The sequence below is a fragment of the Copadichromis virginalis genome, linkage group LG6 (assembly GCF_057382275.1).
Source record: "Copadichromis virginalis isolate Kocher_CV1m ecotype Utaka linkage group LG6, C_Virginalis_male_GT1.1, whole genome shotgun sequence".
NCBI classification, from domain to species: Eukaryota; Metazoa; Chordata; class Actinopteri; order Cichliformes; family Cichlidae; genus Copadichromis; species Copadichromis virginalis.
The window spans coordinates 7,524,789-7,541,880 of record NC_140623.1 but is presented as its reverse complement, the minus strand read 5'-3'; the positions used below and the strand labels follow the sequence as shown (position 1 = coordinate 7,541,880).

Genomic DNA, 17,092 nt, shown 5'->3' with positions numbered 1-17,092 from the left:
AGTAGCTGTTTCTTTGTGGGTCTCTCTGACTTCAGTTTTGTCTTCTGTAACTGAAAAGGATGCTCCTAGGTGTTAAGATCAGCTGGTAACTTTGCCATTGATGAATACTGAGAAACTCTCCAGTTGGTTTTGTAATATGCTTTGATTCATTATCTATTTGCAATCTGAAGGACCATCCAATTGGTTTTGCAGCATTTGGCTGAATCTGAGAAGAGAGTGTATACCTGTACTCAGAATTCAGTCTGCTGCTTATATCCACAGTCACATCATCAACACTGGCAGCCACACATACCATAATAATTCCTCCACCATGTTTGGTGAAGTTATTTTTTCTTATCCAAACACGTGTCTATTTTTGTCTATGAAGAAAGCTAGCTGTACAAATGCATTTAGTGTTGTCTTTATGATAAATCCCAACATGTGTGGATTTATTGTGAGACTCGTGTATCTCACTAATTAGTGATTGTGTCTTTTTGTAACCTGAAGTTCTGTCACTTTAATAATGTATGTTGTTTACGTTTCAAGGCATTTTTTGGTGCTTTGTGTTGGTGGTTTTGACAGCGTTCATTTGCACAGAACACAAAATATAGCAGTAAATTTAGAAATAAATGTAGCTAAATGATTTTACTAATTTGTCTTCTACTGTATGGGACTATCATGATACAAAGAGTTCAGTTAAAGATGTACCTATGAACTCTCTCTTTGCCCTTTGACCCAGTTTGTGACAATACATAAGGGAGTTTTTACAGAGAATTTGTTGTGAATATTTCTGTTAATCACTATAATTTATATTTTTTTTGTAAGGAATTTAATGTTATTTTTGTAATTTTCTTTCAAAACAAACACATTTCACCATTTTACCTAGATCCAGATAGTGTGCTCTGTTTGGATCTGTTATATCAAATAGCCAGTCAGCATTAACATGACATAACTTGATGTTATACAATTTTATTGATGCAAAAAAAAAAAAAGCACCATGGAAAATTAAAGTCACATAGAAGTTGAGGTGTAGCAGAATAATGTTTTATAAACCATATATATCACTGTGAGACATCAGAGTAATGAAGTGCTATTGAAAAATCAGGTGTTATTTAATGATTTGTTAAAAAAGTTAATCGTTTTAAAAAGTCAATTTCTTTGTGCAATTTGAAATAAATGTGATTATGATAATAATACATCAGGATATCAAACATCAGAAAACAGACTATGATAATCATGTTTGATCACATACGTGTATTTTTCTACAAGTGATGAGGAAAGAAAAAGAGCAGCAAAAGATTATTTTGGTTTGTGAAAATGAAACTAGCTCCAGTAGCCACCATGCTGGCTAAATTATGACGCTCACTGAGTGAACAGACCAAACCTCCCATGATGCAGCTTCTTTCTGCTAATGGGGATTTTGGCTTTGTTGACCACATCTTGTTGACTGCAGGGTGCAGTCTGGATGGATCCTCTTCATCAATGGCTTTTGGTTCATAGGCACAAATTAGTTGATTCTGAGTATGTAGCATGAAATTATATTATGATGGTGGAAAAAAAAAGCTTAAAAACAGAAGAAGAATGCTCAAGCAGGCAATGCATTTCCCAGATATTTAATTTGAATCTTCTAGCGAGGCTCATCGTATTATGTGAGGAGCTGCTCACCACAGGGCTGTACTTTTTAATTTGATTTAACAGCAGTGTAACACAGTAAACTCAAAAAAGTTAAAGTAGGTGGTTTTTATATTAACAAGAGTCAAACTTGTAATTTGAAAAAATAAAATAAAGATTTTATGTTTCTGTGGTGAGCGTAATTAAATCATGTATGATCTGCATGAAGTTCAACAACTTTGTTACATTTATTCTTGTTGAGATGATGTGATACAATCTAGGAAGACTGATTAGTTGCCTGGACTCTTTCATTCAAATAGTTTTCAGTTTTTAAGTGTAACTTTCTGTTCCTCCAGGTGTCTGTGGGGCTGAACTGCTGTTGCTGTAGAGAGGATCTGCCTGGTTTTTAGAGAAGTGGATGCTGGCATACTGAAGATCATCCTGTTCCTGTGGCTCCTCCTGATCAGAGAGACACTGCATAGAAAAAAAAGATCTTAGATTAGAATGGTGAATGATGATTTTTTTTTTACTGCAATTATATTTCTGGTTTCACCTGTTCTTTGTTGTCTGCTCTGCCTTCAGTCTTGGATGATTCCTTGGAATTCCTCTTTTTTCTGAGGAATGAAATGATAATGAACAAAAGAACAACACAATGACTGAAAAGTAAAAGTTTAATGCGACAGATCTGCTCACCGAATCCAAAGGAAGACAGGGAGGGATGTGACGGACAGGAGAACAGCAGCAGTTACTCCAGCAGCTTTTATCTTCTTTGCTCCTGATCAAGATCAAAGTAAAGCACTAATAGTTAATTGAGTATTCCATAACGTTCGACCTGTGTATGGCCTGAACAGTGTTGGAGTTTTAGGCTACAGAAGCCAAGTTCTTCTCCAGTGAAAAATAAAAATAGAAATCTATTTAAACACAGCAGAGTAACGTGACCTCACTCTGTTAACCTCAAACAGTGTTTTATCAAAAAATTTCTCTCATGTCAGTTTCGTCTTGATGCATTCTTAATCACCCAGGAAAGTAAATCTCCAAAAGTTGATTCTGTTAATCTTGACTTAGCGTTTTGTGGGAGAAACGTTTCGTCACTCATCCAGGTGACTTCTTCAGTCTCAGCTGACTGCAGGTTTCCCCAATCTTATAAACAGTACATTTGCATAATGACTGAAACCAGCCCACTGAAGGAACACTGGGCTGGGAGGTCAGTTCCTTAATCTTAATTATGTAAATTAAGATTTGCAGCTCTGAACACCACATCCAGAACACCCTGGATTGTGTTGAGAAGGTGAGAGATGTCATTATGGAGGCAGATGAAACCATGATCTCTTACGACATTACATCTCTCTTCACTTGCATCCTAGTCCCGGAAGCGTTGGAGGTAGTCTGTAAGAGATTACAGGATGACACCAACCTCAGCAACAGGACCCCTCTCAGCATCGACCAAGTGTGTTTGCTTTTGGAACTGTGTTTTCATGTGTGTCTTCAAGGGTCAGTTCTACAGGCAGAAACATGGGTGTGCCATGGGCTCACCAGTTTCACCCATCGTGGCCAATTTGTACATGGAAGAAATGGAAAAGAGGGCTTTGCTATCCTACCCTGGAACACCACCAAGCCATTGGTTCAGATATGTGGATGACACCTGGGTGAAAATCAAATCTCAGGACGTACCACATTTCACGGATCACATTAACTCGGTGGACCGACACATCAAATTCAAAAGGGAGGATATGAAAAGTGGCAGGTTAGCCTTCTTAGACTGTAAGATTTACATCAGTAATGGGGGACATCTAAAAGCTGATATTGGTCAGTGGTTGCTGATGAATGGTCATGAGAATTTACATAATTAAGATTAAGGAACTGACCTCCCAGCCCATTGTTCCTTCAGTGGGCTGGTTTCAGTCATTATGCAAATGTACTGTTTATAAGGTTGGGGAAACCTGCAGTCAGCTGAGACTGAAGAAGTCACCTGGATGAGTGACGAAACGTTTCCCCCACAAAACGCTACGTCCAGATGAACAGAATCAACTTTTAGAGGTCTCATTTCAGTTGTCTAAATGCACTTTATACTGTAAATTAAAAAGCCTACAATAAACAGTGGCAGCAGTTGGCTATTGTCTCTGAAAACAGGGTTAACTGGGCGCGCCCCTTATTCCACTGAAAACTGTAGCACATCTTAATTTCATAGCCTCGTCTGCATTCGATTAAAAATCACTTCAAGCTGAGTCGCCTGCAGCTTTATCTGGCTGGGTGCACATGGGCATTATGGATAAATCCCTGGTTTTTAACAGGAGGTTAAAATGTCACTGGCTCTGCTTTCAGTATTCTGAGATCAGTTACAATCTGCTTTTTGCATGGAAACAGGACTAGCATTAGCAATAAACATGGTTCTTGTCATCGTGATAGATAAGTTACAATGTTGATTCTTAGGACTCTTTAGCACATGAATAAGGAAAGCCTTGACAGCAGACAGTGGGACTCCTGCCATATTCTGTTTAACCACACAGGCAAGTTGAACAGTTACAGGTGCAGCCAGTATTTTATTTTTAATATATTTTAATTATCTTTGTAAATCAAGTTGCAGGCCTGGTTTTCTGAACTCATTAATGATTATTTTGAGATATTTGGCCCTCACAGGACAGACACCATACAAACATATGCTTTTAAAGATGATGATGGATTAGTGTAGATTCAAAAGAGCAAAGTTTTTAAAATCAGCTCTGGTTTAATTATCTGTAGCAGCGCTATGAGTCCATACAACACTGAAGAGGAAACATTTTGGCAAAATAAATACTTGTACATGTGTACATTTAGGTAGTAATACAGTTCAGGTGACCCTGAATCCTCCCTTTGTTATGCTGCAATAGATGTAGGCTGCCGGGGGATTCCCATGATGCATTGAGTTTTTCCTTTCCAGTCACCTTTCTCACTCACTATGTATTAATAGACCTCTCTGCATTGAATCATATCTGTTATTAACCTCTGTCTCTCTTCCACAGCATGTCTTTATCCTGTCTTCCTTCTCTCACCCCAACCGGTCGCAGCAGATGGCCGCCCCTCCCTGAGCCTGGTTCTGCCGGAGGTTTCTTCCTGTTAAAAGGGAGTTTTTCCTTCCCACTGTCGCCAAAGTGCTTGCTCATAGGGGGTCATATGATTGTTGGGTTTTTCTCTGTATCTATGAAGCGCCTTGAGGCGACTTTTGTTGTGATTTGGCGCTATATAAATAAAATTGAATTGAATTGAATTCTATCTGTGCTGAGGTATTTTGACAGTGATCTGTTATTATAAATTCTAGTGCCATCCAATAATTAGCCATAGTGCATGAATGTAGATTGTGCCTGACTTTTTGACTGCACTCCTTTCTGAGTGTATCCAGTATGTAAATATAAATGATTACCTGGCACAATGGTCTGCTGTAAGGTGGAGTTATGACGTCCCAGCTTGTTCTGTGCTTCACAGTAATAACGCCCACTGTGTTCAGGTCTGAACTTGGTGACGGTGAAGTTCTGTCCAAATGCTTTTGGTAAATTTTCATCCTCCTTGTACCAGGTGTAGTTAGCTGCTGGGTTAGCATCACTGCTACAGGTCAGAGTGACTGAACTGCCCTCCACTATCTCAGCAGAGGGACTCACTGACACAGAGGGAAGCTTTGGAGCATCTGGAGGAGAAATAAGGACAATGACAACATGGTTGGTTATAAATATACTCAAGTCTTTGCAGGCTTCTCACAACGCTACAAAAATTATAAAAGGTAACATTCAGAAACCTTACTTATTTCCTTGTCAAACTTCCTTATATTGTAATAAACAGACATGATTGTGCAGTAAATCTGTTTTCACTCTTCATGATAATGAATTAACTCTTATCTCTAAAGTTGATGTTAACTGTTCAATTGAGATCAAAGAACTTAAAGCTTATAAATGTATTTTACTCACATTTCACATCAATGTTTCTGCTTTCAGATCTCTTTTGTCCCAGGTCATTATCAGCTGTACAGTAATACTTTCCAGAGTCAGAGGGCAGGATGGAGCTGAAAACATGTTGGTTTTGGTAACTGAGAGGGTTGATGACATCCTCCTTGTACCAGGTGTAGTTAGCTGCTGGGTTAGCATCACTGCTACAGGTCAGAGTGACTGAACTGCCCTCCACTATCTCAGCAGAGGGACTCACTGACACAGAGGGAAGCTTTGGAGCATCTGGAGGAGGAAACATAAGAATGACAACATGGTTGGTTATAAATATACTCAAGTCTTTGCAGGCTTCTCACAACAAAAATTATAAAATAATAATATGTAGAAACCTTCCTATTTCTTTGTCAAACTTCCTTATATTTTAATAAACAGACATGATTGTGCAGTAAATCTGTTTTCACTCTTCATGATGATGAATTAAGTCTTATCTCTAAAGTTGATGTTAACTGTTCAACTGAGAACAAAGAATTTAAAGCTTATAAATGTATTTTACTCACATTTCACATCAATAGTTCTGCTTTCAGATCTCTTTTGTCCCAGGCCATTATCAGCTGTACAGTAATACTTTCCAGATTGAGAAGGCCGGATGGATCTGAAAAAATGTTGTTTTTGGTACCTGAGAGGGCTGATGACATCCTCCTTGTACCAGGTGTAACTAGCTGCTGGGTTAGCATCACTGCTACAGGTCAGAGCCACTGAACTGCCCTCCACTATCTCAGCAGAGGGACTCACTGACACAGAGGGAAGCTTTGGAGCATCTGGAGGAGGAAACATAAGAATGACGACATGGTCGTAAAAAAACAAATTAAAAAAATTTATATTCTAAAAAGAAAACATTGTAAACCCCCTAAAAGAAAGGATTTTGACTAAAGTAGCATACAAACACATTCCCGTAAATAAAGAAAAATTAAATATAATTCTCTTAATGAAACAAAAAGTAGTGAACTCACACACTGTTGGAGAAGGGAATCGCTCATATCCTTTCACAGCACAGTAAAGACTGTCTACAGTATCAGATGTGTTCAGCTGTAAATATTGTTTTTCTGATGAAAGTTTGTGTCCATTCCTGTACCAGATGTAGGAAGATTGATCAGGTAGCTGACAGTTGTTGTGACATGTCAGCTCTGTCCAGTTAGAATAAGAGTTTACTGTTGATCTCCTCACATGTACCTGGAGCTGTGGATCTGGGAGTAAAAAAAAACAATGACATTATATCGGAAATATCTCAACATCTGCACAGATACACATGGAAATGTTTAAAGTGAATTCCAGTGAAATATTGTTTTACCTGTAACAGTCAAAGTGACTCCAGGTGATCCAGTATATTTCCCTCCTGGATCGTTTGTTATGAGCATGAACTTGTACTCAGCTGAGTCGCTCTCTCTCAGGTCTGAGATTCTCAGAGTGCAGTCATTGTTTTCACACTGATACTGAACTCGACCTGAATACTCTGGATCTGTTTTCAGGTCCACAGGCTCATTATCTTTGACTGTAGTAAACCAGAACATTTTCTGGATTCTTGTCTTTATGTCATTTATAGTCGATAGGTATCTGAATGTGGAGTGTATTTCTGCTGTTGATCCTTTGAAGGCGCAGACCTGAGTAGAAGTGTAAGTCACCACTGTAACACAGAGCCCATTATAGAAAAATCAAAAAGCAGACTTATTTATATTCACTTTCATAGATCTGAATTGAATTTCTAAGATTCCATTTAAACATGTTTCATAGAGAACAAGACGGAATACAGCATAATACTGTTCTTTAAAGTGTGACTGGAACCCGTCAAGAATCTCATATATGTTTGCAAAAGGTTTAAACTGAAAAAGACCCAATTACAATGAATATTGTGTCCAATAATGTCCCAAATGTCTGTGAATACGTGAGAGAGGACAATAGTGGGATTATTTTAATCATAATTAAAAAATTATAATAACAATTTACAGGTGCAGGGAAAGCATTCCACCTCTGTCCCCTCCTGGCCACCTGACCATCTACCAGTATATCAAAAGCCAGGATGGTCCACTTGGTAAAATAAATCTGTTGGGCATTTCTCCTGGTCTTCAAACAATAATTCTGATTGCTACAGTGCTGGAAAGGACGGGCAGAAAAAGGACAAAACAGAGAGAATTGTAGAAAGACTGGCATCTTTTACTATGAACTTTAATCTAATCCCTAATTTGCAACATTTTGTTTGTTTAACAACAAGCTATAGGATGAACATATCAAGAATTGTTATTATTATGAAAAGAAACTTACCATCTACAACCAAAATAATTTCAGTGTCATATGAATCAGGAGATAAAGGGTCCCCGTAACCACACCTGTACTGTCCCGTGTCAGACTTGGTCAGATGTCTGATGGTTGCCCGAAGTTCAAACCCAGATCCTTTTGTGTATTCAATGCTGTACCTGCCATTCTGAACTTTGTCATTAGTTGTGTCAATGAAGATATTTCCTTCTTTCTCACACGGATTCTTACAAAGGAACTTCCTCTGTGCCTGGACAGCAGTGGGACATGGAAATGAGATTTCTTCTCCCTCACTCTGTGCACGGGAGACTCTAGAGTTTTTAGCAATTTCTGTTAAATAGATGAACATCCATGAATTATGACTAAGTTTAAATAGGACTGTATTTATCCTGAGAGTTTATGGAGGTATGAGAGTAGGTGATTGGTTTCCCAATTTTGACTTTTAGTAGAAACTCACCATTTGAAACTCTGACCTCAAAGTCTGAGTATGAATCTGGAGCTGAAGATTTACCCAAACCATACCGGTACATTCCTGAGTCAGACTTTCTCATATTTGTGATGGTAAAAGTCAGGCTTCCTCTTCCTGAAGCTGCATCTTTGTATTCAATGCTGAATCTGCCGCTCTGAGCTGTGGTTTCATCTGTTTTAATGAGGATGTTTTCTGCTCGCTCACATTTTTCCTTGCAGAAGAACTTTGTGTTTCCAGACACAGTGAAAAGATTATAAAGTGAAAGATCCTCTCCTTCACGTACAACCCAAATGCTGGCAGACACAGCTGTACCTGTTGGACAAGATTTTCACTGTGAATAGCCAGCTCATTCTCAAAGCAAAACAAAAGAAAGAAAAAATATGATCTGTTGTGTATTTTCATCAGTACAACTTGTATAATAAAATATTTAGGGGGAAACTGATGGGAATATTGAGGTTACATAGAAAGGAAGCTTTAAATGTCATGAAGTAGGGCTGTGCGATATGACCAAAATCTCATATCCCGATATAAGAATTCTATCGTCCCGATAACGATATAAATCACAAAAATGTAACATTTTCTGTAAATTCTGTGCATGTCGTGCAGCTCGTCTTGCGGGAAGTGCTTCCAGCTGCGCGTCATGTAGCTGGAGCCGAGTGTTTTAACCAATGCATGAAACGATACATTTTTAGACAAAAGTTTTATAACGTTTTTTTTTTTTTTTTTTTTGTGAGTATTTATTGCACAGCGTTCTGCGGGGAAAAGCCTGTTCTAGCGTTTGAGTCTAAGGTTTATTTTTTAGCACCTGGCGGCTCTTTTTTAATTCTCATCCAATCTGCTCTTTCACGTGATTCAGTTTATTTTGAAAAGTCTCAACAGGATCTTGAGCTTTATTGTGAAAGGTTTATATGGAACATGAACAAGCGGACACGCAATGGTGTTACCGTCATTGTTGCTAACTACAACGCATAAAAACAGGTGCTTGTCCGTCTGTAATGTGGTTATATTAAATGTAAGAGAAATAGAGAACCTCAAGAAATTAATATAGCCACTACAGTGACCATGAAAACGATGAAAAAATATTGCCGCAAAGAGTTTATTTTGCGACACCACGAAATAAACGATAGCGTAAAATGAAACGTTATATCATCATCCGATATATATAGTTATATTGAGGTTACATAGAAAGGAAGCTTTAAATGTCATGAAGTGTTGTGTGTGGCTGGCAGTTAGGTCAGGACTCAAATGTAAGATTATCAGGCTGGACTGAACAACAGCTTCATTGCTGGAAATTAAAAATAACTTAATCCAACTTAACTGCCAGATACTCATGGATACAAACACTGCAGGCTCTAAACAAATGACGCACAGAGCAAGATGGAGATCAAAACAACAGACAAAGTAAGGCTGTGTCCCAATTAAGAGACTGCACGCTTGAAGTACGCGCACTACACGTACTATGTATGGTGCGTACTATAAGTACGAGAAGTGCGGAAGTGAGAGGCTTGTGAAATGGGACGGTATACGCATCGTCGCGCTGTTCAGGTTGCCTAGCAACCATGATACTAACCGCGAGACACGTTACATATAGCATTGTTTGACAGAAATGAAGGAGAAAAATGTTCTGTTGGTCATTCATTTTTGTCATGACATCACTTTGATTAGTTGAGTATCTGAGGCTGAGACCACGGGACTGTAAAACATGATTGTTGGGCTTCATTTCTGTGCTGAACAGTCATTTACACTGAGCTACTAGTTGTTTCGCCATCATTGTGGATGTTGGAGACGAGGAACCATCATGGAAGGACAGGCCCCTGCACGGTATGTACCACCGGCAGATAGAGGAGGTGGCTGATATCCAGAAATCCTACCAGTGGCTGGACAAAGCTCGACTGAAAGACAGCACAGAGGCACTAATCATGGCAGCACAAGAACAAGCTCTGAGTACAAGATCCATAGACGCTGGGGTCTATCACACCAGGCAAGACCCCAGGTGCAGGCTGTGTAAAGATGCCCCAGAGACAATCCAGCACATAACAGCAGGGTGCAAGATGCTAGCAGGCAAGGCATACATGGAACACCATAACCAAGTGGCCGGCATAGTGTACAGGAACATCTGTGCCGAGTATAACCTGGAAGTCCCGAGGTCAAAATGGGAGATGCCCCCAAGGGTGGTGGAGAATGACCGAGCTAAGATCCTGTGGGACTTCCAGATACAGACGGACAAAATGGTGGTGGCTAACCAACCGGACATAGTGGTGGTAGACAAACAGAAGAAGACGGCCGTAGTGATCGATGTAGCGGTTCCGAATGACAGCAATATCAGGAAGAAGGAACACGAGAAGCTGAAGAAATACCAAGGGCTCAGAGAAGAGCTCGAGAGGATGTGGAGGGTGAAGGTAACAGTGGTGCGGTGACTCCCAAGCTAGGCGAGTGGCTCCAACAGATCCCGGGAACAACATCGGAGATCTCTGTCCAGAAGAGCGCAGTCCTGGGAACAGCTAAGATACTGCGCAGGACCCTCAAGCTCCCAGGCCTCTGGTAGAGGACCCGAGCTTGAAGGCAAGGCAAGGCAAGGCAAGTTTATTTGTATAGCACAATTCAACAACAAGGTGATTCAAAGTGCTTTACAGAGACATTAGAAACAAAGACAAATAAAAAGCACGCTTTAAAATTGATTAAAACAAGCAAACAAACTAACTAACAACAAACAAAACAGTATATAAAATCAAAACAGATAAAATCAGAACAATAGATAAAATCAGTAGTTAAATGTAAGTTTTGAAATTTAAGCTTAAAAGTGTGGATTTGGTGCTTTATTCAAATGCAGCTGAGAACAGGTGAGTCTTCAACCTGGATTTAAATAAACTGAGTGTTTCAGCTGATCTGAGGCTTTCTGGGAGTTTGTTCCAGATATAAGGAGCATAAAAGCTGAATGCAGCTTCTCCGTGTCTGGTTCTGACTCTGGGAACTGATAAAAGACCAGATCCAGATGACCTGAGGGATCTGGAAGGTTCATACTGGGTCAGGAGGTCACTGATGTATTTTGGTCCTAAACCATTCAGAGCTTTATAGACCAGCATCAGAACTTTAAAGTCTATCCTCTGACGGACAGGCAGCCAGTGTAAAGACCTCAGAGCTGGACTGATGTGGTCCACTTTTTTGGTCTTAGTGAGGACTCGAGCAGCAGAGTTCTGAATGAGCTGTAGTTGTCTGACTGATTTTTTTAGGTAGACCTGTAAAGATGCTGTTACAGTAATCAAGCCTACTAAAGATGAATGCATGGACTAGTTTTTCCAGGTCCTGTTGAGACATCAGATCTTTTATCCTTGAAATATTCTTGAGGTGATAGTAAGCTGACTTTGTTATTGTCTTTATGTGTTTTTCTAAGTTTAGGTCTGCATCCATCACTACACCCAAATTTCTCGCCTGGTTTGTGGTTTTTAGGTGTATAGATTGAAGTTCTCTGGTGACCTGTAATCGTTTTTCTTTGGCGCCAAAGACTATTACCTCAGTTTTGTTTTTGTTTAGCTGGAGAAAATTGTGGCACAGCCAGTCATTAATTTCTTCAATGCATTTACCAAGAGCCTGTACAGGGCCTTGGTCTCCTGGTGACATTGTGATATATATTTGTGTGTCATCTGCATAGCTGTGGTAGTTTATTTTGTTGTTCTTTATAATCTGTGCCAGTGGGAGCATGTAAATGTTAAACAGAAGGGGTCCCAAGATGGAACCATGGGGAACTCCACATGTGATACTTGTCTGCTCAGATGTGAAGTTACCTATTCCATCCATCCATCCATCTTCATCCGCTTTATCCGGGGCCGGGTCGCGGGGGCAGCAGCCTAAGCAAAGAGGCCCAGACCTCCCTCTCCCCAGCCACCTCCTTCAGCTTATCCGGGGGAATACCAAGGCGTTCCCAGGCCAGCCGAGAGATATAATCTCTCCAGCGTGTCCTGGGTCTGCCCCGGGGCCTCCTCCCGGTGGGACATGCCTGGAACACCTCACCCAGGAGGCGCCCAGGGGGCATCCTTGTCAGATGCCCGAACCACCTCAGCTGGCTCCTTTCGATGTGGAGCAGCAGCTGCTCTACTCTGAGCCCCTCCCGGATGGCCGAACTTCTCACCCTATCTCTAAAGGAGAGGCCAGCCACCCTTCGGAGGAAGCTCATTTCTGTCGCTTGTATCCGCGATCTCGTTCTTTCGGTCACTACCCACAGCTCGTGGCCATAGGTGAGAGTAGGGCCGTAGATCGACCAGTAAATTGAGAGCTTCGCTTTTACACTCAGCTCCCTCTTCACCACGACGGACCGGTGCAGCGTCTGCATTACTGCAGCTGCAGCCCCAATCCGTCTGTCGATCTCCGGCTCCCTTCTCCCATCACTCGCGAACAAGACCCCGAGATACTTGAACTCCTCCACTTGGGACAGGAACTCATCCCCGACCCGGAGTGGGCACTCCACCCTTTTCCGGCTGAGAACCATGGCCTCAGATTTGGAGGTGCTGATCCTCATTCCCGCTGCTTCACACTCGGCTGCGAACCGTTCCAGTGCGAGCTGGAGGCCCTCACCCGATGAAGCCAACAGAACCACATCATCTGCAAAAATCAGAGATGAGATTCTGAGGCCACCAAAGCGAAAGCCCTCCGCCACTTGGCTGCGCCTAGAAATCCTGTCCATAAAAATTATGAACAGAACCGGAGACAAAGGGCAGCCCTGGCGGAGCCCATCACCCACCGGGAACGAGTCCGACTTATTGCCGGCAATGCGAACCAAGCTCTTGCAACAGTTGTATAGGGATCGAATGGCCTGTAGCAATGGGCCAGACACCCCATACTCCCGCAACACCTCCTACAGGACACCCCGAGGGACACGGTCGAATGCCTTCTCCAAGTCCACAAAACACATGTAGACTGGTTGGGCAAACTCCCATGCACCCTCAACCATCCTGGAGAGGATAAAGAGCTGGTCCAGTGTTCTGCGACCAGGACAAAAACCGCATTGTTCCTCCTGTATCCGAGGTTCGACTAGCGGACGAACTCTCCTTTCCAGCACCCTGGCATAGACATAGTTGGAACACACCCTCCGGTCCCCCTTCTTAAAGATGGGGACCACCACCCCGGTCTGCCAGTCCACAGGTACTGCCCCTGATCTCCACGAAAAATTGCAGAGGCGTGTCAACCAGGACAGCCCTACAACGTCCAGAGCCTTCAGGAACTCGGGGCAGACCTCATCAACACCAGGGGCTCTGCCACCAAGGAGTTGTTTAACTGCCTCAGTGACCTCGCCCCCCTCATCCCCAGACTCTGCTTCCTCCTCGGTAGACGTGTCAGTGGGATTAAGGAGGTCCTCGAAGTATTCCTTCCACCGCCTGACAATTTTCTCAGTCGACGTCAGCAGCGCTCCGCCAGCACTATACACAGTGCAGGTAGAGCACCGCTTTCCCCTCCTGAGACGCCTGACGGTTTGCCAGAATCTCTTCGAGGCAGTCCGAAAGTCTTTTTCCATGGCCTCTCCGAACTCCTCCCACACCCGAGTTTTTGCTTCAGCCACTGCCTGAGCCGCAGTCCGCTTGGCCTGTCGATACCTGTTGGCTGCCTCCGGAGTCCCACAGGCTCTCCTCCTTGAATCGCTACCTTATCGTGGTTGTTATGGATAGGCGTAGCTTTGAGTCACGTGGTGTCAGTAATAGTGATTGCTATATCACCTGTTCACGGCCCGAGGGAAATTTTGTGAATGAGTGGGTGATGGGGGAAGTCGACTTTTGCTGACCGCTCAAGCTTAGAATGTTTTTGTTCACTGTTTTCTACGGATTTAACAACAAATAAAGGAGTTTTAACTTGGAACTTTGACTAACGTTTTAAACAGCGGGCGCGTCAACATTATTCCCCTATTCAGCTGCTCGGCGACTCAAAGGCTTGACAGTCGCCAATATTTGTCAGCAAAAAGCGCGACGGCAATGGAGCGTCCCGCAATCAGCGCTGAATAAACGCCGTCGCGAGCCCACACACCGCCACCACTACACCCATAAAATCGGCTAGTCTGACAGATAAGGAGAAGACGACGGTGGTATGTAAACTGTGTTTTTGTGCTGCGTATTGTTTGTTTGAACGCAGTTTGGATTCTGACCATACGAAGATGTTTTTGTGACACGCCCACCGCTACGTTTGCTATTCGGTTTGGTGTGTGTGTGTGCTGTGGCTCTGCAGGCGTTCAACTGAGTTTGAAGGAATTGCTGTTGCCTTTGTTTTGGATTTTGGCATGCTGCTTATGTTGAATGCTTAAAATGAGTGGATCACAGGCTGCATCTGTTGTTGGAAAAACTGAAAAGGATAAAAGAATAACTTCCCTCACTGAGAAAGCTCTTGCAAACAAAATTGAAACCATCCAAACAGATCGGAAAAGGCATGTAAACAAAATGAAAAGTGTTATTATGTCTCTTAAAGAGCTAATGAAAGATGATAAAAATCATTCACAAGTCAAAAAACAGTTTGATGAGTTAACACACCTGTTTAAGGATGCCAGTGCATTGCATGAATCTTTACTTTCTCTAATCTCATTTGATGAGAAAGATAAACAAAATACATGGTTCTCAAGCATCTCTAAATACAATAAAGGGTTTATGGAGGATGTTAACATATGGCTTTCTGAAACTGATAAACATTCAGGGAGGCCATCATCTGACAAGGCACAGTCACAGGAAACTTCCCTGGGAGGAGAAGTGGAGGTTCGAGAGCACACTGGAAAAGAACCACAATTATCTCTTAATCCTCAGAACGATGTTAATGATGACGTGTTGCCATCCGACAGTGTGTCAAATCAAGGCAGTAGGTCAAGCTCAAGAGTATCATCTACTTCATCTGCATGTCTCAGGGCAGAAGCTGAAATGGCCGCCTTGCTCGCACGTCAACATATGCTGAAAGAAAAACACTCTCTTGAAGAACAAGAGGAACAATTGAGGAGAAAGAAAGAACAACTTCAGCTTGAAGCAGATATAGCTGCAACTGTTGCAAAGGTGAACGTGCTGAGAACTGGATCCGCTATGCGGAGCGTCGCTTCACGGAAATCTAATGGAATGGAATCATATTTTAAAACAAAGGGAAACAGCCTTGAAATTCTTAATGCGGATGCAGAGACTTTTGTTCCTCAGACGCTTACAAAAGGAAATGCAATCACTGGGAATGCAGAGCTTCAAGTAAAAACAGTGCAACAGAATATCAAAAGGGAAAGGCCTGCACCAGCTTTTATGGGGCCTTCTGATGCTTTTGGATCAATTCCACCTTTGCCTAAGCTACAAGCTGCTCTTCCAGTAGCCAATGAAAATCTGTTGTCCATTATGGAAAAACAAAATGAATTAACTTGTATGTTGGTCCATCAGCAAAGTCTTTCTTCACTGCCCAAAAGGGAGATTCAAACCTTTGATGGTGACCCTTTACATTTTCAGGCCTTTATGCGCTCGTTTGAACAGGTCATAGAAGCAAAGACTGGCGATGCTGGTGACTGCCTGCATTATCTTGCACAGTACACCAAGGGGCAGCCCAATGAACTTGTTAAAAGCTGCCAACATATGTCTGGAAGTGCTGGATATGTAAAGGCAAAGACTCTGCTGTATGAGCACTTTGGGAATGGACATGTGATTGCATCTGCCTATTTGAACAAAGTTCACTCATGGCCACTGATTAGATCGGAAGATGGAAAAGCTCTTCAGGCATATTGTTTGTTCTTACGTGGATGCTGCAATGCAATGGAAGAGATTAATGATCTCTCTGAATTAAATACACCTGCCAATATGCTTGCTGTGGTTAGAAGACTGCCATATAAGTTAAAAGACAAATGGCGAACAGTAGCATATGACATTCAGGAGAGGCAACATCGCAGAGCCGCATTCATTGACATTGTTTCCTTCCTTGAGCATCAAGTTAAAATTGTAACAGATCCCATCTTTGGAAATCTATGTGACGTTCCAGCAACACATCTAGCAGCCAAGGGCAGCAATGGAGGGAAATGTTCTCCACATCTAAAAGCTAAAGGAAGTAGCTTCGCCACAACAGTCTCTGACGTCGAGAGACAGAATCAGACAGAGGCTCAAGATCCTCACAGCACTGTGAAGGCTTGTTTTTTCTGCAAAGGCGGACACACACTGGAGTCATGCGCTCTGCTTGATAAGAAACCTCATGATGAGAAGATTTCTTTTCTTAAAAAGAATCGCATTTGTTTTGGCTGTTTGTGTACTGGGCACATAAGCAAAGAATGCAGAAAACGCCTTTCATGTAAAATCTGTGGCCTCCGACATGCAAGTATACTCCATATTCACCACAAAGAGAAGAATGAAGTCAAACCTAATAATGAGGCAGATAACATTCCTGTTACGATCCAGACTAGTGGTCTTACTGGGGCCGGTGAACAGGACTGTAAGCTTGCCATTGTGCCAGTTAAAGTAAAATCAAAGAGAGGTCAAAGAATAGTGGAAACGTATGCCTTTCTGGACCATGGGAGTTCAGCATCCTTTTGTACAGTGGGTCTTATGGACAAGCTGAATATTGCTGGGAGGAAGACAAAGATTCTCCTGCGCACCATGGGACAGGAGAAAGTGGTGGACAGTTTCATTGTACCTGAACTTGAAGTTGCTGGATTGGACAGTGACATGTACTGTGATATGCCTAACCTCTTCACTCAGCATAAAATGCCTGTAGATACTGGTAACATCCCAAATCAACAGGACCTGGATGACTGGCCACATTTGAAGCACGTTCATTTGCCAGAAATTAAGGCCAATGTTGAGCTTTTGATTGGCATGAATATGCCCAGAGCTCTAGA

The 17,092-nt window shown here is 42.1% G+C and overlaps 1 protein-coding gene across 1 annotated transcript in view; it reads right to left on the bottom strand.

Annotated features, from left to right (window-relative positions):
- Nucleotides 1-1,578: 1,578 nt before the first annotated feature.
- Nucleotides 1,579-17,092, bottom strand: part of LOC146707110 (cell adhesion molecule CEACAM5-like) — a 33,924-nt gene continuing 18,410 nt past the window's right edge. The window contains exons 2-11 of the mRNA XM_085458432.1: nucleotides 8,266-8,589; nucleotides 7,818-8,138; nucleotides 6,850-7,182; nucleotides 6,512-6,745; nucleotides 6,059-6,319; nucleotides 5,526-5,786; nucleotides 4,988-5,248; nucleotides 2,284-2,365; nucleotides 2,144-2,204; nucleotides 1,579-2,064 (exon numbers count right to left, since the gene is read on the bottom strand). Coding sequence (XP_085314558.1) covers nucleotides 1,921-2,064; nucleotides 2,144-2,204; nucleotides 2,284-2,365; nucleotides 4,988-5,248; nucleotides 5,526-5,786; nucleotides 6,059-6,319; nucleotides 6,512-6,745; nucleotides 6,850-7,182; nucleotides 7,818-8,138; nucleotides 8,266-8,589 — 2,282 coding nt within the window. The 3' untranslated portion in view covers nucleotides 1,579-1,920. The remainder of the gene's footprint in view (nucleotides 2,065-2,143; nucleotides 2,205-2,283; nucleotides 2,366-4,987; nucleotides 5,249-5,525; nucleotides 5,787-6,058; nucleotides 6,320-6,511; nucleotides 6,746-6,849; nucleotides 7,183-7,817; nucleotides 8,139-8,265; nucleotides 8,590-17,092) is intronic.